The 25,375-nt window shown below is 48.9% G+C and overlaps 1 protein-coding gene across 1 annotated transcript in view; it reads right to left on the bottom strand.

The window, feature by feature from the left end:
- LOC144827218 (uncharacterized) overlaps positions 1-25,375 on the bottom strand; it is a 346,090-nt gene that overhangs the window by 306,844 nt on the left and 13,871 nt on the right. The window contains exon 2 of the mRNA XM_078685608.1: positions 13,922-13,985. Coding sequence (XP_078541734.1) covers positions 13,922-13,985 — 64 coding nt within the window. The remainder of the gene's footprint in view (positions 1-13,921; positions 13,986-25,375) is intronic.

The following is a 25,375-nucleotide window of genomic DNA, read 5'->3' as shown; positions in this document are numbered from 1 at the left end:
CAAACTACACCCCCACCGCCATCAGGAATGATGTCCACAGCGGCAAGTGCAGCAGTGTGCCGAGTCACGGAGTTCAGTGACTCCGACCCCGTTTCCTGATGGAGTGGTGAGCCTGGTCTTTCCGTTACCACGGAACAAACGAATGCTTCTGCCACGGCAGAAACTGCGCCAACAATGACCAGGCCAGCTTCAGTGTAGGGACCTCTGAAAGCACGCTGTTAGCTTGCGATGCAAAAATATCCAAAGAACCCTCCTTCAAAGAAAAAGGCAGAGGCCTCAGTAGGGGAACAGCATGGAGCTCTTTTATTGTAGATTTAAGGCAGGTACGGCGGGCGTATGCATATATATATATATTACCTACTGGCGATAGCCAGTAGGTATATATAGTTAGGATTGTTTTCCATAGGGAAATCGCAACATTCTATTGGGAATAACTTTGGCGCCGGTTGAGGAATCTTCCTGAAATTTTCCTTAACTTTGCCTCGCGACGCTCCGGTCCTTCCCTGAAAGTTTGGGGGGGATTCGTCAAGCGGGGGCCGAGATAAAAGGGGGGTCCCAAAACGTGTTTAACCCCATGTTAAATTCCATAGGGCGGTTGGACTCACTTTTAGCCCGAACGGCTGAATGGTTTTCCACCAAACTTGGCAAAATTGTAGGGACTGGTAGCCCGATGTGCCTTTGCTATGTCTCAAGATATGTGCTCCAGTGGTTTTTACGAAAATTTACTTTGAAAAATATATATTGGGCTACATTGGGCTATATATATGTTAGAGCCCAAATGTAGCCCAATGTAGCCCAATGTAGCCCAAAGATGGCCACCAGAGACAAAAAAAAACAAATGTAGCCCAAATATCTGCCAGATGTAGCCCAACTATAGCCCAATGACAGAATGTCCCAGAGTGTTCTAAAGAACAACTAGAGCGCTAACAGTCTTACTTATGACAAAAGTATGGCACACCTGAAGTCATCTTGATTGGAATAAAGTGTTAACACTTAAAACATTTAATTTCCAAAGGAACAAAATGAGGGGGTTCATTCTTGATTGGAGTAAAGTGTTAACACTTAAAACATTTAATTTGCAAAGGAACAAAATGAGGGGGTTCATTTTGCCATAGAAATTATGATTAGTGCTGAAGAAAGAAAAATTAGGGCACATTTTGAGTGACTTCTCAAATCCTCTTATATTTCATTAAACAAATTCTGATATGCAGTCTCCCAAGATGGCCACCAGAGACAAAAGAGCCTGTACTTAAAAACTCTGTTAGCAAAGCAGGCATTTGAGATTTAAAAAATGTTTTAATATATAAAAACGTTATCCGCTAATAGAATTAGCATTTAAAAAACCTTGCGAATTCCATTAAAAAACCATAGGTTTCAGGCCTTATATAGTTAGGAATTAGCATTTAAAAAACCTTGCGAATTCCGTGAAAAAAACATACGTTTCAGGCCTTATATAGTTAGGAATTAGCATTTAAAAAACCTTTGAAATTCACTGAAAAAACCATAGGTTTCAGGCCTTATATAGTTAGGAATTAGCATTTTAAAAAAACTTGCGAATTCACTGAAAAAACCATAGGTTTCAGGCCTTATATAGTTAGGAATTCGCATTTAAAAAACCTTTGAAATTCACTGAAAAAACCATAGGTTTCAGGCCTTATGTAGTTAGGAATTAGCATTTAAAAAACCTTGCAAATTCACTGAAAAAACCATAGGGTTCAGGCCTTATATAGTTAGGAATTAGCATTTAAAAAACCTTTGAAATTCACTGAAAAAACCATAGGTTTCAGGAGTTATATAGTTAGGAATTAGCATTTAAAAAACCTTTGAAATTCACTAAAAAACTATAAGTTTTAGTGGTGTTATAGGTAGCTAGACATTTTACTCATACAAAACCATTGAAATTGCTCCTATATAGTTAGTTGTACTAACTATATTTCGCACACCCGCAATCCACTGCTGATGATGTCACATATTAGATCATTCATGACATGGTCAGTGACATCACTGATGACATCTCAAATGACATCACTGATGACATCATCCAGTGAATGTGGTTTGCTTCGTTATTTGGACAGTTGTTTCAATTTTTTCAGCTTCCACATATACTTTAGTGTCCAGAAAAACAACTTCTTTTGAGCTTATGCTATAGGTGAATTTTAATCCAACGTCATTGTTGTTCAAGATGTTGAAATAGATCACAAACTCCGCCTCTGTGCCATCCCACAGGAGGAAAAGGTCGTTGATGACTCTCAGCCAAAGAGGTATCTTGGCTGTGTGGCTGTCGTTTTCTTCTCTCCAAGCTATGGTCTTCTCCCACCACCCCATCACTAGATTCGCATAGCTTGGAGAGAAGGAAACTCCCATGGCCGTCCCACATTTTTGTGAAAAGACCTCCTTGTTAAATAGGAAGATATTATTCCTAAGACACATTTCAATCATGTCTAAAATCATGTTACGAGGGGCGTGGCCAAGATGGCGGCATAGGCGGACGCGTCTCCCGGAGCTCCCGCCGTCGGCCCTCGAAAGCGCGGGCTCCCGTTTCGTGGAGCCCCTTTTCAGCGTGCCCCCTTCGCTTGTTAGTTGCCCCTGACTCGGGGGGACCCTGTTGGAGGAAGTCCGACCCCCGGAGGTGACTGGAGCCGGGAATTGCAGACCGGCGCGCGGCATGCCCGAGAGCCGTGGCCAGCGTGAGAGGAGGAGCAGGCAGGCAGCGGCGGAGTGGTCGCACTGGAGATTGGGGGACGGGCCTATCCCGGGCCGCAGCGGTAAGCCTCAGGCGGACCCGGCCCGCACTCTCGCCGGTGCGAGGCGCTGGGGACCCCACAGCCCTAGTGCTTCTGCGGGCCCGCCGTTGGTGCAAGACAGCGGAACAGAGCGGGAGCCCGCGCCATACCCCAGGCGAGAGGAGGGGGTGGAACGCGCTGCGCCGGGAGGCTCATTTGGGACTGCAGTGTGGTGAGCCCGGAGCCTTCAGGTGGACCCTGCCAGACTGGGGGCCCCCTCTCAGCAACTTTCGGACGGGCACCCATATCCAAAGTGCCTCAGGGGCATTGGACAGGCACGACCTGAGGGGCTGGCAGCGTGGGACAGAGGGCGCGAGACGCCTCATTCGCGCCTGGGAACGTACAGTGCTGCAGTTAGCAAGGTGGGGCCCAGCGAGTGCACAAGGGGGCAGGAGGAGAGCATTGCCCGGAGGGATTTAATGGGCCCCCTACGTGGACAGACATTTCTGGCCAGACCCGGGCTGCTTGGCGGCGTACATTGGAGTGGCCTCCCGGCGTAGGGACATTTCAGGGCGCCATTTTTGCGGTGCGGGGTGGAAGGCCTTTGAAACGTGGGCCGGCAGCCAGCGGGACGCCTCTACACTTTACGGCTTGGTTTGGGACTTAGTCTGGACGCGGGCTCGCCTTCGCCACCCGACCGGTCGCCATGGCGCAAAGTTCAAAAGTCCGCAAAGACCGGACGGTGAAAGACCTATTCACGAAAACTCAATCGCCCACTACAGCTAAAGAAGTTTCGGCTACCAGCAGGAAGCAGGGGGAGGAGGGGGCGGAACCTATCACGAAGGCCTTCCTCGAATCCCTCTTCACGACACTCCGAGAGGACATACACACTCTTAAGAAGGAATTCGCAGAAGAGATACGCGCTGTGCGGCGAGATCTAGACGGCGTGGGAGAGCGAGTAGCAGACGTCGAGGCGAAGCGGAAGGCCCGGGATGTTGAGACGGAGGCACTCCAGCAGGAAATTATACGCCTCCACGACCAGCAGGTCGACCTGCAAACACACTTGGAGGACCTTGAAAATCGCTCCAGGAGACACAACGTGCGCATTCGGGGTGTGGCTCACTCGGAGGTGGACAAAGACCTCTTCAAATTCACCAGGGAGCTCTTCAACCATATCTTGGAGCGGCCGGAGGATGCCGCCCTCACGATTGACAGGGCGCATAGGGTCGGACCGCAGCGTGCTGGATCATCTTATCCCGCAGACATCTTAGTCTGCGTGCAGGACTTTTGCACTAAGGAAGACATTCTCCAAAAGGCGAGACAGAAGCAACCCATCTCATTTCGAGGACACTCCCCGACGCTGTACCAGGACCTCTCGGCGCTTACACTCCAGAAGCGCCGCTGCTTCAAGCCTGTGACATCCTATCTTCAGCAGCAGGCTATACCATACAGCTGGGGGCATCCTTTCCGGATCATCTTTAAGCTGGACAATAAGCTTCACCAACTCCGCTCCCTTAGGGAGGCTTGTCAACTGCTGGGTATCGATGTGCCGCCAGATGGGGAGGAACAGCTGACCCCACAGACCGGGAAGAGGGAACCATCGTCGCAATGGCGCCAGCAGCGGAACCGGAGGCGTGTAAAAAGACCCGCGAAGACGGAGATCGAGAGTGGCCGGCGGGCAGCGGTGGAGGCGGTCTCCGCTGATCTATCACAACAGCTGGGAGGCTGAAACTTCTCCTGTTAGCAATGCTAGGGGTCACTTACGCCCTTGTGAGGGCCGGCGGGGGGGGTGCGGGGGTAGGGTCGGACCTTTTCTTCCCCGAGACGAAGTCTGACCGGTCATCTGCGAGAGATGAAGGACATTGATGGACCTCTTGAATTTTTTCTTTTATGGTTACTAGTTCTGGGGTTTTGGCAGGGGAAGGGACAGGGTGGGATGCGGGGTGGTGGGAGATGGTGGGGAGGCACATGTTGGGGTTTGCATCTTTCTTATGTCTTGTTCTGTGGGAAGGGGTGGGTGGGGTTCCAGGTCCTAGGGGGTTCGTCACGACTCATTGGCACGAGGCTCCATTACCGGGCGCGGTTCTGGACCCGCCCAGAATTCAATGCTGGGGGGGTTCACTGTAGGGATGTGGACATGGTCCCAAGGATAGACATTTGGAATACGGGGCAGAGGGGAGGGAGTCAGATCTATGGCCCACACTGAGGTGCGCATTCTCTCCCTGAATGTACGGGGGCTTAATAACCCAATCAAGAGGCGGGCAGTGTTATCCTGTCTGGAACACGCACAGGCCGACATCTGCCTCCTGCAGGAGACACATCTGCTGCCGAAAGACTGCTCCAGGATGAAAGCACGTAGTTTTCCGCAGCAGTTTTTCTCCTCTGGCCCGAATAAGAAAGCGGGGGTGGCGATTTTAGTGGCTCAGAGGTTCCGCGGAACAGTCTTGTGCAAAGGTGCAGAGATAAAGGGGAGGCTATTGTCGTACCATTTCTCACTGGGAGGGCTGGACTTTACAGTATGCTCGGTCTATGCCCCCAACAAGGGTCAGGAGAGATTCCTCCAGAACGCGCTCAGCGTAGTGGCTGCGTCCGAAGACAGGCATATCTTGTTAGGGGGGGACCTTAACCTGGTGCTTGACCCCACACTAGACAGATCGGCGCAGCGCTCCACCCAGGCTGGGGCTTTGTCGGAGGGAGGTCACAGGAGATTGGAGGAATTGGGTTTGGTGGACCTCTGGCGAAGCCTCCACCCTACTTCTAGATCCTATTCTTATTTTTCCAATGCACACCGCACGTATGCCAGACTGGACTATTTTCTGGCGTCCACTTCCCTTCAGGCTTGACGTCCGCTACGGACATAGGGGTTGCGACTCTTTCTGATCACGCCCCCATCTCGGTGACCTTTCTTTTTCCTCCGGCGCAGCGCCTCTCTAGATGCTGGCGACTCAGAGACACACTGATGCAGCGCAAGGGAACGCCCGAGACAATTGTGCGCGCGATCGAGGAGTATCTACTGCACAACACCACTTCCGACACTTCTCCGACGACTCACTGGGCGGCCTTGAAGGCGGTACTTAGGGGGGAATTTATTGCGTTAGCCTCGGCTGAAAACAAGGCACGAGCGGAGAAAAGGGAGGAGCTGACGCAGAAGGTCAGGGAGTTGGAGGGAATGCACCAGAGGACGTGCGCGCCTAGGATCTAGCGGCAGCTGACTCTGGCGCGGAAACAGTTAAGCGCGCTAGACCAAGATAGGGCAGAATTTGCGGCATTAAGAACGCGTCACATGTACTATACCGGGGGGGGACAGATGCGGACGTCTACTGGGGCGCGCGCTTAGAGAAAAGAGGCAACACAACTTAGTAAAGGGCGTCAGGACGTCCGTGGGACACCTTGCTACAGGCGACCGGGAGATCGCGGCTGCCTTCGGCGATTTCTACGCATCCCTTTATACGGGAGAGACACTGGATCACGCCACAAGCGTATCGTTCCTGGATTCCATACAGCTACCGGTCCTCACATCGGACCAGGCGGCGGCCCTAGAGAGTGCGATCAGACCAGAGGAAGTCATCTCGGCCATCTCCAGGCTTAAGCTGGGAAAGGCCCCAGGGCCGGATGGTTTCACGGCCATTTTTTATAAGACCTTTTGTACTCAGGTGGCACCGCTCTTGACCACCCTCTTTAATTCCTTTTCGGGACCGGGTGTGATCACGGAAGATCTACTGGACGCCACCATATCGGTAATTCCCAAACCGGGTAAGGACCCGTCGAGTTGTGCTGCCTATCGGCCCATCTCGCTGCTCAACATTGATTTGAAGCTGTATACGGGTATTTTGGCTGCACGCCTGGCTCCACTGATGCCGAAACTGATAGTGCCAGACCAGGCTGGGTTCATCTTGGAGCGGCAAACGGTGGACAACACAAAGAGGGCGCTCCACCTTATCGAAAAAGCCACCCGCACGGAGGGGGAATACATGCTGCTTGCTATTGACGCGGAAAAGGCGTTTGATCGTGTCCATTGGCCGTATCTAGAACAGGTTTTAGTGAAGGCGGGGCTGGGGGACCGATTCCGCACTTGGGTTCTGAACTGTTACTCACGGCCCTCAGCGACGGTCCGCGTCAACGGCTGCTCCTCACCCCGCTTCCCCATAGAGCGAGGCACGAGACAGGGGTGTCCACTGTCGCCCCTGTTGTTCGCTTTGTACATGGAACCCTTGGCTCAGGCGATACGCCTCACGCCCGAGATTCATGGGATCAAAATGGGCGCCTTCGAACATACCATCAGCCTTTACGCGGATGATGTACTGCTTTCATTGTCTTCCCCCCGGGTCTCGCTTCCGACCTGCATGACCATTCTGGAAGACTTCGCAAAAGTGGCAGGCTTTAAGATAAATCTCAGCAAGTCAGTAGCGCTCGACCTCTCCCTGGCGGAGTCCACGAGGGCACACTTGCAGGGGCTCTTCCCGTTTCCGTGGGCGTCAGAGGCTGTCCCGTATCTGGGTATCCAACTGGCAACCACCCTGCAGGCTACAGTTTGCCTCAATTACACGAGGCTGCGACAAACCATCAGGTCCGAATTGGGCAGGTGGAGGCACCTTCCGCTATCCTGGTTGGGCAGGGTGGCGGCGAAAAAAATTACCATCTTGCCCCAGATCCTCTATGTGTTCAGGGCCATCCCCATGCGGCCCCCAGAGGGGTGGATCCGCCAGACCCAATCTGAGCTGGCGCAATTCATCTGGAATGGGCGCCGCCCACGGATGAAGCTTCGCCTGGCGATGCTGCCTCCTGAGAGCGGGGGCTTGGGCCTCCCTGACCTGTTACTGTACTACCAGGCCGCACAGTTACGAACGCTGGTAGAGTGGAGTAAATGGGAGTCGGAAAAACATTGGCTCTTCCAGGACCAGGCAGAAGCGGGCCGCACGTTGCAGGAGATTCCTTTTCTGCAGCGGAGGCATCGCCCACCCAACCTCTATGCCTCGTTCATAACGAGGACCCCTCTGGAAGTGTGGGACCGGGTAAACGTGGCACACGAGCTGACATCTTTCCCCTCCCCACTGACACCCTTGCTCAATAACCCTGACTTCGGCCCCGGTATGGACACAGCAGCATTCGCCAGATGGGCTCCGGCGGGATGTAGAGTGCTTGCGCATATGTATGCAGCAGAAGGGGTCATTCCCTTTGATGCCTTCCGTCGAGAATATGGTATGCCAGAGGAAGAGCGCCTACGTTATCTCCAGGTGCGACATTGGGCCCTGCATGCGACCATAAGGGAGGGGGCTGATCGCAAACTTAGCGCGTATGAATATTGGCTACTCTCGGGGAAGTCGGACCGTAAACTCATCTCTGATCTCTATGGTATGCTCCTCGGGCGCTACACTCACATTCACAACCCGGGGAGAGCAAGGTGGGAGAGGGAGCTGGGCCGCGAGTTGGGTAACAAAGAATGGGAGGGTATTTGCTATAGAGCCCGACATTCCGCACATCACATGGGTCTGACCGACACCCTCACGACAATCACCTCCTATTGGTACTATACCCCAGAAAAAATCCACGAGATTGATCACACACGAGAGGCGCTGTGCTGGAGAGGCTGCGGAGGGAGGGGCACGCTGGTTCATCTGCTCTGGGACTGTCCGCACATACAGGACTACTGGACCAAGGTGCTGGACGAGGTGGACCTACACTTGGACACCACACTTCCGAGATTCCCCGCATATGTGCTGCTGGGCTCCCCCAACCCTCTTACCTATCCATTGCGCTCCCACCGGGGCAGACTGATAGCCATAGCCCTGGGATCTGCACTGCAAAACATTCTCACCTTCTGGCGCTCCGCTCACATCCCCACCTTTCAGGGCTGGCTGCACCGTCTCTGGAATGTTCTGGGGATGGAAAAGCTGTCCCTGGTGGCTAGGGGGGAGGGAGATAAATACCCAGACCTGTGGCGTCCCTTTTTAGCTCTCTTGGCCACGGAATTCCGAGAAGTAACCTGTCCTAGGTTCCTGCGTCTCCTCCGGTTACCGGATGATCTTGTCACGGAATCGACAGGGTAGTCAATAGCATCTATAGTGCGTATTGTTTGGACCTGGAACTGGGGTGGAGGGGGAGGCGGGGTTCGGGGTGAACAGTTGGGAGACTTTTCGTTCAGAGGGACCAGAGCAAGCAGCTTCGGAGGAATGGGGCCGGCTCAGCACTTGTACTACACTGACCCTGTGGGTCCCTCTTTCCTCATCCCCGGGTGGTCTTTATGGGCCTAGATTACACACACTTATGACCTTGGCCAAGATCCCCGGTATACATATGCTCCGTTAAGATTACCCCTCATGGTTTCTGTTGTATTTGGAATAGAAAAGCTGTATCGATACTGGGTAGGCCGAATGTTGACGCCGAACCAGTGGATAACGCATAATACTGTCTTTTATCTATGTGTGCAGCGCAATAAACATATTTTAAACATAAAATCATGTTACAGTATTTCAATTGGGCGATTGGTTTTTGTTTCAAGAAGTACTTTATCGCCTTAAGTCCAATGTCATGATTGATAGAAGTGTATAATGACACCACATCGATTGTTACTAGCATGTAGTTGTGCTGCCATTGGGTGTTCATCAATATTCGAAGGAAGTCTCCCGTATCCTTTATATATGAGGTTAATGAGGTGACCATGGGTGCTAATATACTGTCTACAAATACTGAGACATTCTGATACAATGAATCACAACTGGAAATGATCGGTCTCCCAGGCGGATTGTCTAGAGTCTTGTGCACTTTCGGCAGAAAGTACATGGTGGGCATTACCGGAGTTTCATTTTGCAAGAATTTTATCTCTTGTTCCGTTAGTAATCCATCTTCCTTCCATTTTTTCAGTTTCAAACTGAGATCTATGGCTAGATCACTTAGGGGATTTTTCTTCAATCTCTGATAGTTAGTCAAGTTATTTAGTTGTTTCATAGCCTCCGCTATGTAAGCTGTTTTATCTTGAATAACTATATTTCCCCCCTTGTCGGCAGGTTTTATCTCTATAGTTGTATTTTTCATTAGTTTTTCCAATGCCTTTCTTTCCTGCTGGCTTAAATTTTCCTTTGCTTGGCCATGTTTTATGTTGGAAATCTTCTCCAAGTCTGACACCACTAGCTCATGCGTGCAGTCCAGCTGGTACGACAACCTTCGTGTCAGTTTCAGGAGCGGTATGCCAATGGAGGAAGTCACGGACATGCAGGAAAGCAGTTCTGTTTTCACGCAACCCACTTGGTGTTTTACTGTATTTGGGTGAAGGCAAGGCAACTCACTTAAGGAATAAGACGGCACTACAAGATCCAGCAGGCCACGTTCGTGGCCACGCCCACCTGGGCGGGGTGCTCAATAATTGAATTTAAGTGCCAGATGAAACTGCCTAGCGCTCACTCTGAAATGAAGTCTACCCTGGAAGAAGTGCTGCAAATGTACGAAACGCGTCGGAATGGACTTCTTTTTGTGTTTGAGACAGTCTGCTTTTTCTGCAAGTATTCCTCCATTAAATAATGGCTGATCGAACTTACCTCTGTGGGCTCCCTCATTTACAGGCAACTCGTGTGTTGAATATATATATATATATATATATATATATATATATATATATATATATATATTTAAGATTCACCAATGGCTTTCTCCTCACGCAACAAGGTAACCACGACACCATGAAGAAATCCTGGTCTGGGCAGTAAAATTTATTTTTATTATTTATTTATTCACCATTCATGCAGAGATAAGGACGGTGTACGCGTTTTGGCGCTATGCCTTCAACTGGACCATAGAGTCCGTCTGTCTAGATCGCCATTTTAAAGTGAAGGTGCTCATTATGATCCCTTTTTTGTTTCTACCCATGTGCATGTATCTAGACTGCTAACCCACTGTTCTTTCTTAATGGCATAATATTTCCGCCATTTTTACCTTTCATTTCACGTACAGTACAATATTGAGTGTGGTACATACTATAGGAGCATAATACAAGTGCATTTTTGCTAATAAAGTGCTAGTGCAGAACATTACTTTCAACTGTAAATAACATTAAAAAACATTTCATTTTCCATGTTTTTCACCTTTCCATAGATATATTGATATATGTATTCACATCAAATGTCGTCACCTTCCGCAACTCATGATATGGTGGAACAGAAACTCCTCAAACGCCATTCTTTCTTTCACCCTTTTTATTTCTTCTTAATTTTATATATTTTTTATTTGATACCGCAAGATTATACAAGTCAAAACTTATATCCCAGGCCCATTTATATATATTTTTGTTATAGTTAGGACGTTGTTTTTAGTTTTGACATTAACTTTGGCGCCATTTGACGAATCCTTACGAGATTTTCAGAATTAGTACGATGCACACTTCAGCTGCTGCCTTGAAAGTGTCTGGAGATCCATCAAGTGGGGACCAAGAAAAATGGGAGGATAGAAAACGTGTTTCCCCATGCAAATTCCCATTGGGATTTTAGACACGACTACCAAATGACACCAAATTTGGCAGAAAGGTCGCTGTTGGTTCAGAAAGGGACCTTTTTGTAAATGTGTGCAAATCCTTTCAGTAGTTTGTGAGATATTAAAATAAATCCAAATTTATATAAATAGAGACACAGATCATCTGTGGATCCGGCCGTCCCCATGCTGAAATCTGATTGGATGCCAACACTTCGACCAGGAAGAGTTGGCAGCCTTCTTGGGACTCAGCTTCAGCCGAGTCCCACCTAATAACTTTTTTTTAAAAGAAAAGAGGGGCAGGGTAGGAATACCCAGACCCCCAAGCCTTGGTCTTGGGGTCCTAGAGGGACCCCGCCACAGCAAAAAAGCTCTTTTGAAAAAAAGATCTTGCTGTGGAAACGCGATGGACCTGGCAATATAAAAAAAACAAGCAAGGTCTCCTATTCTATATTTGGTTTCTTGAAGTTGACATCTTTTGGCAATTCTTGTGTGTATTACTCTTTGTCAGAAAAGAGGTTCAGCTTGTCAGAAAAGAGGTTCTGCCATCACATACCACCTTCTAGGGCTCAGCAGACTGAAATCAGTTGTAAAGTCCACGAGTGGTTTTTGAAGCTTTGTTCAGTGGGTTTTGTTCAAAGTTTATTGGTGGATCAAATGCAAGTTTCATTGTCAAATACATAAAAGAATCACTTAATAAAATGACATCATATAAATTCACCATCACAACAGTCACAATATAAAAAGGATATGTGAGTGGGTTTTGGTCCAAGCATGGTTATGCTCAGTTTTATAATACAGAAAAGTCTAGGATTTCTGGGAGTAAACTGAAGGAAATTAGGGTTATCTCATTCAGAATGATAGGCCTCTCCCATTCAACTGACTAACAAGCTATGTTGGGCTTGGTCAATTGCTTAGATTCCCATGGATTCCTCCCTTCACCACTGCGAGTCGAGCATCACAATGCTGTGGAATTCCATGAATTCCCCGGGCCTGAGGTAGAGGTTTGCCACTGCGCCTGAGCCCATGCTGTGCCTGAGTGGGGCATCAGTATTTCCGTCTAGATACTATCTTGTTGCTATGTACAACTGCCCTACCATTCTCCTGCCACCTTGCTCTTGTTAATAGGGCACATCTACAAGCAGCCATTGCGGGACACTAACAGGAAAGTCGCAGACAAGGTTGGATGCCTTAGCTCGGGTGAATTTATAATAGGGCCAATATACCCCCATCTTACTCCACATTGTTTTTTAACCACACATAAGGAGCATATAATAAAGGAATACCTTGGTTGCCCAAGGTATGTTTATCCTTTAAAAACCCTGGCTAGAATTATATCTAAAGGGCTCCATAGAATATGGTCGAGCCCACCATGGTTTTTAGGGATCAGGATGAGACCAGACGATGAAGAATGCCATTAATAGAGTGGGTGACGGGTCTAATAGAAGAAACTACTTGTTTTTCCAAAAGTAGGGTGCTACTCAGAAGACAGTAGTATGTTTTAATGTCTCTGGGTGTGGGATACCTGTTAATGTGTGTATACTTAATAGGGAGACCATATCTCCTACCCTTAGAAATGTCTCTCTCACATTTCCCGGGGTAGGGTCTGATGACCACCCACCAGGCCATTTGAGAGTGGCCAACAATCACAGTAGCCTTCAATGGTCAATCAAGCCTCATTTCAGTTAGCCACTCTTAAAATTAAACACTGAAAAGCTAGTTAGCAGAGCAGTAAATTATGAGACTATAAAAAGTGGTTAAAACTTTGTTTTGGCCTGCTACCATTTTGATGTGGTGCCTGTAATGTAAGCAAAAGTTAGAATTACTGTGCCATTGTAAATCATGAAAGGCAAACGTATGCAGTCATGCAGGCCAATAACGGTCAAAAGAAAAACGAATCAAGGTGTTTGATGCTACGAGAGGGAGAAAAGGACGGTGTTGGCAGCTGCAAAACCACTGGTCGGCTGATGCATAAAGGTGGCTACCCAAAGTCATGCGATATCACAGCTTTTGTTATTAATCTCACAAGATTTACAGGTGGACATTTAGGGGTCAGGCTCTTCCGATCTGCAAAAGTAAACGCTAATGAAGCTACCATGACAGGGTCAGACTCGCATTCGAAACTTCATAAATGAATAAATACGAACTGCAGTGAAAAAATATAAAAGCGGATTTGTGTTTACAAGGCGTGTGGGAGGTGTAGCCTTTTGGGTCGCCACTGGAGATCTGTGGGGAGGGTAATTCAAATAGGGCTGTCAAGGTGGGCACTAATAGCACTGGGGGCCTAACACAGGTGGCGCAACTTAAACAGGACACGACCACTTCTTAGATTCACTGTGCCACCAGGTCTTGTGCCCCTGACGTCACCTTTATTTATACTCCCTGGTCCGCGCCCGGCCCAGGGAGGTGTCTGCTATGTGGCAGGGGGCGTGTAGCTCACTACAGGAGGTAAAGTATTAAATACGTCTGATTACTTTTTGTACTTTTCTGAAATAATTTAGTCCCCCAAGCATTGCAATGAGGCACTCACCAGAAGGCAAAATAAACACCAAACATCAAATAGTATGAGGTGAGAAAGGTTTCTCCACTGAACCTCTCCGTATTTTTGGCAAGAGTAGTGTCAACAGCCACAGCAGACAGCAAGCAGGCAAGTCATATTTAAAACAAATGAAGTCGAAGAATTTGAAAACTGTAAAAAGACAGCAATATTTGAATTTCAAAGCATGAAATGTGTGACTCACCCGAAACTGGGAGCCAGCCTATTTGGCTTAATAGTATTTAAATTGGTGAGCTTCTTTGAAAGTTCTGCAAGTAAAGTGGAATAAGTTATTATTGAGTTAATGGTAAAATTACGTAAAAATATGCTTAGCCGATTTGAAATGGAAGTTATACCAGATTTTCATAGAAGGAGGAATAGCAGTTCGATACAGAAATGCAGACAAACTGGAAAAATGAAATGCACGAAGGATTTTTTGTTTCTGAATGAAGTACCTCCAGTATATATCATAATCAAATTAAGCATTCGTAATTAATAGACTTGGATTGTTATATCACAAGGCGACTATCTTCATAGGTCAACCTGACAAATGTGTTCAGAAACGAGTGTGTTTAGTTTCTTATACATTTTCCAAAATGATAGAATGGCCTTTATGAAGGTGTGAGCTACGAAACGACCTTGCAATAGCACATATTTCCATATGCGCCAACATTTTATATCTGGAAAGTGAGATTTAAAAATAAAATCGGGATAAATTATTTTCTCAATGGGCATATATTAATGTAGAGGCAATTTTAGGTGGGAGACTGGAAAAATAAAGTCAAATTGAGGGGGATATTCACAAGGAAGTGGCGGAGAGAGGCGTTAGCCTTCTTGGCTTAACCCCTCTCTCCGCCACTTCTGAAAAGCAAGGCTGCACCATATTCACAAGGACATGGCGCAGCCTTGTTTTTCCCCCTGCGATGGCACTAAGTTGCACAACTTAGCGCCAACGCAAGCACTCTTGCACCAGAGTGCCAGGGTGTCTGCAAGCAGGGAGATTTGTTTGTACAGGAAGGTGTCCCTTCCTGCACATAAACAAACCTAATAATGCTAGTTTGTAACTTACATTTGTGCTGCTTCATGCAGCACAAATATAAGTTACAAAACTGCATTTTAAAAGGTGTGTTTATGTACAGGAAGGGACACCTTCCCTTCCTGTACATAAACAAACCTTGGCATTTTGCATTTTCCATGTGTGCTGCACAAGGCAGCACACGTGGAAAATGCAAAAACACGGAGTAATAAAGCATTTCTCCTCGTATCACCAAGTTAAGACCATGGTTTTCCTGGTCTTAAGTTTGGCGTTAGCTCCTATTTACGCTGCACTTTTGAGTAGGTACAAAAGGGGGTGGTGATGGACGGAGCATCTGAACCAATCAAATACTCACACCCAGTCAACAGATCTGTGTACCACTATGTTCACCATAAGTGTGGCAGGGTATGCTCAGACGTGAGTCCCTTGCTCACTTTGCCACTGGATTCAAGCAAGCCCGGCTGAAGACGGCTGTAATGCCAGACACCGGTCCTGGGAAGCTTGATTCCGGTCCAGGGAAGACATGGCATGGCAGTTCGGGCTGGACTGTTCCCATGAGGCACAGGGTCAGACTGATTTGCATATGGCCATGTCTGAACTGGGGTGGCAGAGTGGGCTAAAGAACGGTGATGGATTAAACCCAGATCTGTTGACTGGGTGTGAGTGTTTGATTGGTTCAGATGCTCCGTCCATCACCACCCCCTTTTGCACTTTTGAGTAGGGGCAGCGTAAATATCAAGGGTTGTTGCGGTGGAACGCCCACCACAACACCCACTGCACTCCCTTCCACGCTAAACATAGCGTGAAAGGGGGCCTATTCACAAGGCAGCGTTAAGCCAAGTTAAGTGGCTGAACGCTGCCTTGTGAATAAGGCAAAAAGTGACGTTGTGGTGGCGATAGGTGCTTGGGGATATGCCCCCAAGAGTTTCTCGCCTGAATCAGGTCTGTAGGCATGTATGTATTTCACCAACATTTGGAATTAAACCTTGACAACAATTCACGTAAATAGGGTTACAAAATGTGTTTAAATTAACAAAGCAGCTTTTTCATTGAGTGTGCAGTAAAGTAAATGGCGGCCATGCCCTGATTTAAAAGGGCAAATCATGTTTCGGTATATAATGGTATGTGATATTAATGTAGAATATGATTTAGCAGAAAGGAAAATTAATAAACTATTAAAATTGAGAAATAGAAAAGTCAACACAAGATTCATGAGAAAAGATTGAAGTCATAAAATGTGAAAACTTGTGAAAAACTTTAGATTTAGTATCAACCCCCCAGGTGAGAGAGGAAAAATAAAAGGGAAAATAAAACAGCACAACATTTTCTTTCAATTGTCAAAAATAGCCCATAGGAAGAGCGCGGAACATTACATATCAATATTATTAATTTTGAGAAAAAACACATACAGGTTCTCGATTCAGGCATGAGACTACTGATTTCAAGGCTAGTCTCCCGCCTCTAGATCTGTGCCAACATTTTCAGGAGAAAAATCGCATTTGGGTGTGCAGTCACATATGGGAACTAAATCACCCTCGGAGCAACAATAGTGTGTAAAAACATGTAAGAGTAAAAATGACATTAAGGTGCAAAAACACGTTTAGATACAAAACTACCCTTCATCTGCAAGAGTGTAGAAGTTTATTTAGGACATAATAAATCATATTTAAGTACTCAAATAAGGGAAGGTACAAAATCACCCCAGCTGCAGTCACCCAGAGTGTGGTGTCACATTTATATAGAAAATCATCCTGAAAATGTGGAAGTAAGATATTAGATTAGGCTAAAAAGGTGTGCATCACACCACGTTTGGTTGACAGCACATTGTAGAGCAAAATCACTTGCAATGCTGCATCAGCATGAGAGCGCATGCCACTTCCACTCTTATCTGTAAAATAGCATGTGGGCATGCTAAATCATTGTGGGTGCAAAGTAAGTAGCACTGTAGTGTCACATTTAGGAGCAGAAGCACATTTAAATGAAAAACCACATGAATCATGCTCCTGCTAATATTGCAGGATCAGCACTCTTTGCTTCACCATCAGCAGGAGTGTTGGAACACTTTTAGGAATGGAATAGAGTGAAATGGAATATTAATTGGAGAGGGCTATGTTCACACAATTGAGCATCTTGGTGTCATGAATAACAACACAATTGGCAGGCTGCAGCCAGTGCACTGATGGAAAATTGACAGAATAGAAAAGTTTTTAAAATTGCAATGCTTGAGGGTGGGGCTATTCCAGAGCTGAGGTAGTAGGAAGGACAAGGTCCTCCCCCAACTCTGACCTTCCTAACATGAGGTATTGGGAAAAGTAGCATCAGACAAAGGTTTCTGAAAACTGTTCTTTGCTTCACTTGTAGCCAATGTAACTTGAATTTAGAATGTGTGACATAATCAATTTAATTTTCTCTGATTCACTTACTACTCTTACAGCAAAATGCTGAATTCTCAGCATGTTTTTCAAAGAGGTCTCGGGGAGCCCTAAATATGGAATATTATAATAACCAATCCAAGAAATGCTACATGCGAGGCAACTTGTGCATGTTTGGGTAAAAATTTGAAATTCTTCTTAGCACTTTTAGATGAAATAAACAGGTCAAGGAGATAACCTTAATCTAATGTTCCATGAAGAATTGGGAGTCAAAGATGACACCCAGAAATCTGACCTTAGATGAGAGGGAAGTGAGACATCTAGAGAACTGCATACAGATGGAATCATGCCACTTGCCAGCATGCCTTCCAGTATCTGAATCTTTCATTTTTTTGTAGTATTGAGTAGAAACAAATTAAGTGAGTTGGGGGGCGTGGCCTGACAAGATGGCTGAGTAGACATTATTACCAGCGCTCCAGTCGACTCCAGTAAACCAGCACCATCCTGCAACTCCTAAAGGGTAAAACCCAATAAAAAAGCCAAGGGAACCGAACAGTCTCACTCTGGCGCCGGATGGAACGAAAATTTCTCAGATTGCACAAAGATGTTTTAAGACGGCCGGTGTGATCAACGGTGGTCATAGTCTTTGATCAGATAGGACCTTCAGATGCAGAGAAATGGAGCGAGACGTGAAAGGAGGCAGGCACCCTGTGTGAGGCAGAGGGCCGGACGTGTCGTCACAGGATGCCCTGCTTTAGAAGATTCCGACCCCCCGGGCACCAGGCGAGGAGGGAGTTGAACGGCAAGTCTGGGCCTGAGTCTAGAGGGCGGCCGATACAGAAGTGGTGCCATTGGGGTGCGGCTTGGCCCATGCAGTGAGCTCGGAGGGTAGTGACATGCGGCCGACCTCCTTCCAGGCATGCATCTAAGCCACTGAGAGGCTCCATTGACAATGGTGCACGGTGGAACAGGCTTGTGCGGGCCAAGTTGTAGTGTACTGGCCCCCTCCCCCACCTAAAGAAGGTGATCCTAGGCCGGTCGCGTACGGCAGCCCGGTGGCGGAGGACATTGGATGCATAAGTTGCAGGCGAGTGGGAGTGGAGCGGAGCAGCGCGACTAGGCCTGCCAATCAGATGGGGGCGGGGGTAGGGGGCCTGTGGCAGAAGCCGCACACTTATTGTGGGACCGGGGCCGGAGGCGAAAGACGTGCCTGGGGGTGAGTGGCTTGGGAAGCATTTGTTTCTTGGGACGGGAGGCTGCGTTGTGAATTGGAGCACCAGACAACCTGGAAGATACGCCCAAAGAGGTGCGACCTGGAAGTTAACCAAATCATAAACAAACTGCGGGCATGGAGGGCCTGATCGCAGGCAATTAGGTCAGCGGCAGGATGCGACAAATACGACCCAACAGCCTGGCATTGGAGGCAGTTGAAACCAGAGGATAGTGCCTTTCCCCCCCTGCGCACAGCTGCTTTTAAAGGTGATAATACCCTACCTGTTGTTGGGGAATGTCACAGGAACGGGACTCAGTTAGTAATGCCTGTATACTTGAGGCTATATACTGGTGAGAACCTAGCCCTAGGAAGGGCCAGAGTTAGCATAACGCCTGAGGCGGAGGGCACGCACTGTACCTGATACCCTCCTGGAATCCCTGTGGTACAAGATTGGAAACCATGGTGAAAGAGAAAGGGAATCACCAACAGGCCAACAAAATTCTAAACTACGCACACCCCTTCCCCAGACCAGTAACTCTGAATGAACAAGACAACGGGGTATTGCACACCGCAGATCGGACCCCCTCCATTGCGGATGTGCTGATGGTGATCCACTCCACACGAGATGAGATGATTCACAAAATAGACTCCGTCGCCATTGAAGTCAATCTGCTCCTCTGTGATCTTTGCAAAGTCTCAGACAGTGTGTCAACCACTGAACAAACGGTGGATACTTTTCATGCCTTGCGTGATATTGTCACTGACCTCTAAAAGAAAAAATGGTGCACCTGGATGCCCGAGCGGAGGATGCTTAAGGGAGGTCGCGCAGGAACAAACTATGCTTTGTAGGATTTCCCGAGAAGGTGGAAGGGCCATCCACCGAATTATTTCTAGAAGAATGGATCATCACTGCTCTTGCCCCTGAGAAGCTTTGTAGGTTCTTTACTGTTGAGTGGGTACATAGGGTGCTCGTCCCTCCGCCTTGACCTGGCACACCCCCAAGAGCCATTATAGCCTGGTGATTCAACTTTTGAGATCGGGATGCCATACTGAAAATTACACGCACACGAGATCCATCACTGTTTGAGGGACATCAGATATCTATTTATCCAGATTACACCCAATTTGTACAAGACCGGTGAAAAACCTTCCTAATGGTGAAGCGGCGCCTATGGGACCTATATCTAAAATACAGTCTCCTTTTCCCAGCCAAACTGAGGATCGAAATCAACGGGAAAACAATGTTTTTCTATTACACAGCAGAAGCAAGTGACTGGCTGGACTCTCGTGGCCACCCGGTGGCAAATCTGGTGCCCTCAACAGATTCACCTCGAACAACTGGATGGGCTTGGCCACCCAGGGTAAGGAAGAAACAAAACCCCTGGTAGACCAACAACAGGATCCGGAGCCCTAGCCGTGCCGAGTGTACCCGGATGGAACGCTGCAAGTCCAGGACGCTGTTCTGGACTCGAGGGATTCGTCCCCTGCCCAGCATATGAAAAGTGGCCCAAATGAAGACACTAGTACTTAAGGAGGGGGACCCCTGATGGGGTATAGGGACAAGTACTACCAAAATATGGACTGTAATACCAATATTCTAAAGAAGATGTCTGAAACCACAGTCCCCGAAACGGAGAAAGGGATATATATGCAGTGTATGGGGGGGAGACACCACCAATTCAGGATAAAAGTAGTTAACGGGGGGCCAACCCCCAGTGGCGGGAACTTGTCTGGGGAGCTGAAGGCTCGACCTCGCACCCCACCGGCTGGCCAGCCACTAACGTGGTAGGGGGTTGGGTAGATTTATAAACTGCGCAATGCGGAAAACTAGGAAAATTGGGGGAAACTAAATTGACAGCATGAGTTCATGGTGTCTTGTTCTTTTATGTTGTGGGATTCACTAGGACATGGGGAGATTTCTCACACCCTAACCTTGTTTTTCCTAGGCTGGGAGGGGGGTATGTTATTACCCAAGGGGTGGGGGTGAATGTTCATGTTGGGGAACGGGAAGGGGGAGATGCCTCCACTTTCGTGTTGAGAGTTAGAGCCTGAAATGATAACAGAGTGCCCAAAGGTGCATGAAATATATGAGGAAGCAATGCAGAGAAGTGGCGATGTGTGTGGTGTAGGTGCTTCAAGGCAGTTACCATGACTAAGTTGATTAAATGGAATGTCCGCGATATAGCCAACTTTAAAAAGCGAAGGAGAATATTTGCCTACCTGAAGCGGTATAAAATAGCTGCAGCATGCTTGCAAGGGACACACATCTGGGGGGACTGTTTGCCATGCTTGAGGAAACTCTGGAGGGTGCAACTATATGCCACCTCGTACTCTGGTTTTGCCAAGGGGGAGGGGGTTCTCATTTGGGTGGCTCCTGGTGTTCCATTTCAGCACTTATATATATCCCTTCTGGATTTGTGATATGGTATATTATCCTGCACGGTAAGCTAGATGGCAGGGAACTATGTATTATCAATGTATATGCCCCCAATGATAATAGTCCTTTGTTTTCCCCCACTTTGATGGAAGCGGCATCCCCATACTTGGGGGCACCGCTGTTATTGACAAAAGACGTTAACTGTGTTCTTGACTGCTCATTGGACTGTGCACCCCGATGACTACATACTAAGCCCCAACTGCCTGGGGTATTGCGAGAAATCCTTTAGGGCATGCACCTGAGCGACATATGGCGAGAACGCCACCAAACCAACCGACAATTTTCCTGACACTCTCCTGCATCTGGAACCTTTAGCCGTTTGGACTACTGATTCTTCTTCACCGATCTCGGGCCGAGTGTGGGGGGATAACATATCTACCTAGATACCTCTCATGCCATTCACCTGTATTACTAGGCTTCAGGGGATCTGGGGTTTGCTCCGAGATACCCTTTTAGCTTTAGCGCCTGGGTGCTTGGGCCTTGACAGACCCTCTGGTCACAGCAGAGCTATCGGCAGCTCTGCAATGTTAATTTGAGGAAAACTGGGGAACTGCCTCGACCCGAGAGCTTGAGTGGAAAGCAATGAAAGTGGTCATTGGGGGGTATGTAATAAAATGTCTTATGGAGTTCGCCGACAGTTGAAAAAAGATGTAGCTACACAAGAAGCAAAGCTAGGCAGACTGGAAGCAGAGATTCCTATGGCCCCTTATAAGATGACAGAGTGGTGTGCCACAAGGGAAGACCTGCTAACTGACCTACGTAGGCTAGTGAAACACTTATATATATGGCATACCGTCAAAGACTACACATGGAGGGGGACAGAACCGGAACCTAGCTGGCACACCTGGTTCAACAGGAATCCCCAGCCGTCCCCATTCTCCAGCTCTGGGATAATAGCGAGAAAATGGTTTATACACAGAGCGCGATTACTGAGGCTTTGGCAGAACACCTCAGGGACGTATATGCGCACCCATTCACACTCTGGCACGAGGCAGGCCAGGTCTTTTTGGACTCCATCGAACTTCCCCAATTGGACTCAGAGACAAATGAGGCTCTGGGAGGCCAGATCACAAAAGAAGAGCTGATGTTGGCTATTGAACATCTTAAACCTGCCAAGAGGCCTGGAAGTGATGGGCTGCCGGCAGAAGTTTACCAGAAGTTTGCCCCTCTAGTGGCCGACCGATTGTTGGAGGTCTATAATGAGGAGTAGGAGACTGGTACCCTGCCGCCCTCCTTGCGAGATGCGGTGGCAACCATGATACCAAATCCCGACAGAGACCCCTTACTACATAACTCCTACAGGCCGATCTCGCTACTAAACGTGGACGTCAAAAATACTTAGTGGAATTCTCGCAGTGCGCCTTCTCCCCAGAGTGCCTCACCTTATTCATACGGACCGAGCAGAGTTTATACCGAAGTGCATTACCAACAACAACCTGCGACGCTTGGTGCATGTATGGCACACCCCATGCTTAATGGAAGACGATTATGCACTGGCAGGTATTCAACAGGCCGTTGGCACAGTAGACTGGCTATATATGTGGCAGGTCCTCAGGCTGGTCGGAGTGGGGGGGGGGTTCCTCAAATGGGTTCAGCTATGCTACATAGCCCCTACGGCCAGAATCAGAGTTGGTAGATTGGTATCTAAACAGCTCGGTATATGTTGTGGCACCCGCCAGGGCTGCCCGCTCACCCCATTTTTATTCGCAATGGCTATCCTGCAAGAGAGAATGGGACCCTGGGGGATCAAGCCGGGGAGACCAACCAGGTTCTCGTCCTCTATGCAGACGATAGGTAAGACCTTGACCTCGGTCACAGGCCTGCACTCTCCCTGACAGCTCCTGTGATCCGTTGCTGACGCTGATCCCCTGCCTTGTGTGTTAGAGGCTGATGCTGTTCAGAGTACTGGTATTTTTTTATTTCTCTTTGTAATTACGCTTGCCTGCATTCTTTTGCTGTTTGTCACAATTGCTTAATTTTGCCTCCGTTGTTCTTAAGTTTGTGCTGCTGTACCCGCTCTTGCCCCTTTGCTCCGTCCCCATCCCACGCTTCCCGCCACTGCTTACCCGGCCACTCCCCTCTACCTGCGCCCGTTTTCCTGCCTCCCAGCTGGGCGTCCCTCCCCTCCCCTACATAATGCAGATAGCTGCGCGGTCGCGCAGCGGAAGCGCCCAGCTGGCGGCCTGAAGGCGTGCCTAAGGCAAGCCCGTCTGCGCCCGTCAGCAACCCGAACGCGACAAGCCCCAGGAACCCTGGCTGTCCCAGGACCCACCACTACGATTCTACCATCCTCAAAGCACGGAAGACACACCATCTGCGTAAGAGCCTCACCGAACACCACACATGGAGAATTCTCATGCAGAGCTTGCCACAAATCCTTCTACAATACCCTCACCATCACCGAAGGGCCGCCAGACGCACACACCACCAACACCCTGACCTGCATCCTCCTCAATGTGCGCTCCCTACACTGACACACTATAGAGATCTGGGACCTGATCGATACCCTCTTGCCCGACGTCGCCTTCTTCACAGAAACCAGGACCAATGCCGCTTCCAGCCCCGACATTGCCACTGCCATTCCTGATGGCTACAAGTTCCAGAGGAAGGACCCCCCCACCGCCCAGGAGGAGGACTCACCATCGCACACAAGACCCCCCTCCGACTCTCCACATCCAGTACGAGTGACCCCCAACTCCGACGCAGAAAACCTCCACTTCTAGATCCAGACCAGCCCCAGGACCACGCTACGCGGCACCCCCATCTACAGACCACTGGGCCCACGCAACCAGTCCACTACCTCCATCGCCGGGCTCGCCGCACCCCACTCAATCACCTCCATGGTCTACATTCTGCTCGGGGACCTCAACTTCCACCTCGACAATCGCAACAACGCCCACTCGATCACTCTCCTCAACAGCTTCGCCAACCTTGGACTGAAGCAGCTGGTCAACCCACCCATGCACAGAGCTGGACACACTCTAGACCCTATCTTCGCAGGAGGAACAAAAATCTGTTTCAGCCACACCACCCAGCTGCCCTTGACTGACCACCACTGAGTCCACTTCACCTTCAACACCACCACTGCACCCAAGCCCACCCGCGACCACCACAAAGGAACTGGAGCAAGGTCAAAGGGAAACTCCTCATCACCATCCTCCGCCAAGACCCCCCCCGCGCCACTACCGACACCAACTCCGCAGCCACTGAACTTCACCACTGGATCGCCCGCTGCGCCAACATACTCGCACCCCTCCAGGACCCCGCCAAGCAATGCCTGCTGAAAGCCGCCTCGTTCACCACTGAACTACAGGAAGCCAGATGCTCTTTCAGACTCCTAGAGAAAATCTGGTGAAACCAGAAAACCACGTAAGCACGGAACAACCATAGGACTGCCCTGAAGGAATACCACCAGCGCATAAGGGACACCAAACTGACCTTCTTAAGAGACAAAGTCCATACCAAAGCGACTAACGCTAAGGAACTGTTCAGCGTCATACAGCAGTTCACCAAACCACCTATCGAAGACACCAACGTCACACCTTCCCAGCAATTCTGCAACAAGCTCAGCTCATACTTCCACCGGAAAATCAAGGGCCTTTACAACAATTTCAACAAACCGACGTTGGACATCACCTCCTCCCCCATTGCGGCCAATAAGCCTACCATCATGACCTGGAAGCCTGCTACCATCGAACACATCACCGCCACCATGCATAAAACCCACTAAGGAGCCTCTACGGACCCCTGTGCACCGCACATATTCCACAGAGCCGCCGCCATCACACCCGAACTTGAACTTACCATCAATGCCTCCTTCACGTCCGGCATCTTCCCAGACAACTGGAAGCGGGCGGAGGTTAAACCCCTCTTCAAGAAGCCCACAGCCAACCCAGCGGACCTGAAAATCTACTGGCCCATTTCTCTCCTCCCTTTCGCATCCAAAGTCACAGAGAGACTCGTGAACGGTCAGCTGACCACCTTCCTTGAAGAGAACTCCATCCTAGATGCCTCCCAGTCTGGATTCCGCAGTAACCACAGCACCAAAACCGCTCTCCTCATCACCACAGACGACATCCGCATGCTACTCGACAAGGGAGACACTGGGGCCCTCATCCTTCTAGACCTCTCCGCAGCCTTCAACACCATTTCTCATCACACCCTCGCAGCCAGACTTCACGAGGCTGGGATACAAGGCGCCGCCCTTGACTGATCCGGTCCTTTCTCTCCGGCAGAACCCAGAGGATCAGACTCCCCCCGAAGCCACCAACATCAACTGCGGAGTATCCCAAGGCTCATCACTCAGACCCATGCTCTTCAACATCTACATGGCCCCCCTCGCCATCATCGTCAGACAGCATGGGCTCAGCATTGTTTCCTACGCGGATGACACCCAGCTCATCCTCTCATTCATGAAGAATCCAGAGGACACCAGACTCTGCTTCCAGGAGGGAATGAAGAACGTGGCAGCCTGGATTAAAGACAGCTACCTGAAGCTCAACTCAGAGAAGACCAAGGTCCTCATCCTCGAACCCTGCAACACCGCCTGCGGCAATTTCTGGTGGCCCTCGGGAACCCACCAAATCCAACAGACCACACAC

The sequence above is a fragment of the Lissotriton helveticus genome, chromosome 4_1, assembly GCF_964261635.1.
Source record: "Lissotriton helveticus chromosome 4_1, aLisHel1.1, whole genome shotgun sequence".
Classification (NCBI taxonomy): domain Eukaryota; kingdom Metazoa; phylum Chordata; class Amphibia; order Caudata; family Salamandridae; genus Lissotriton; species Lissotriton helveticus.
This window is presented reverse-complemented; position numbering and strand designations above follow the sequence as displayed.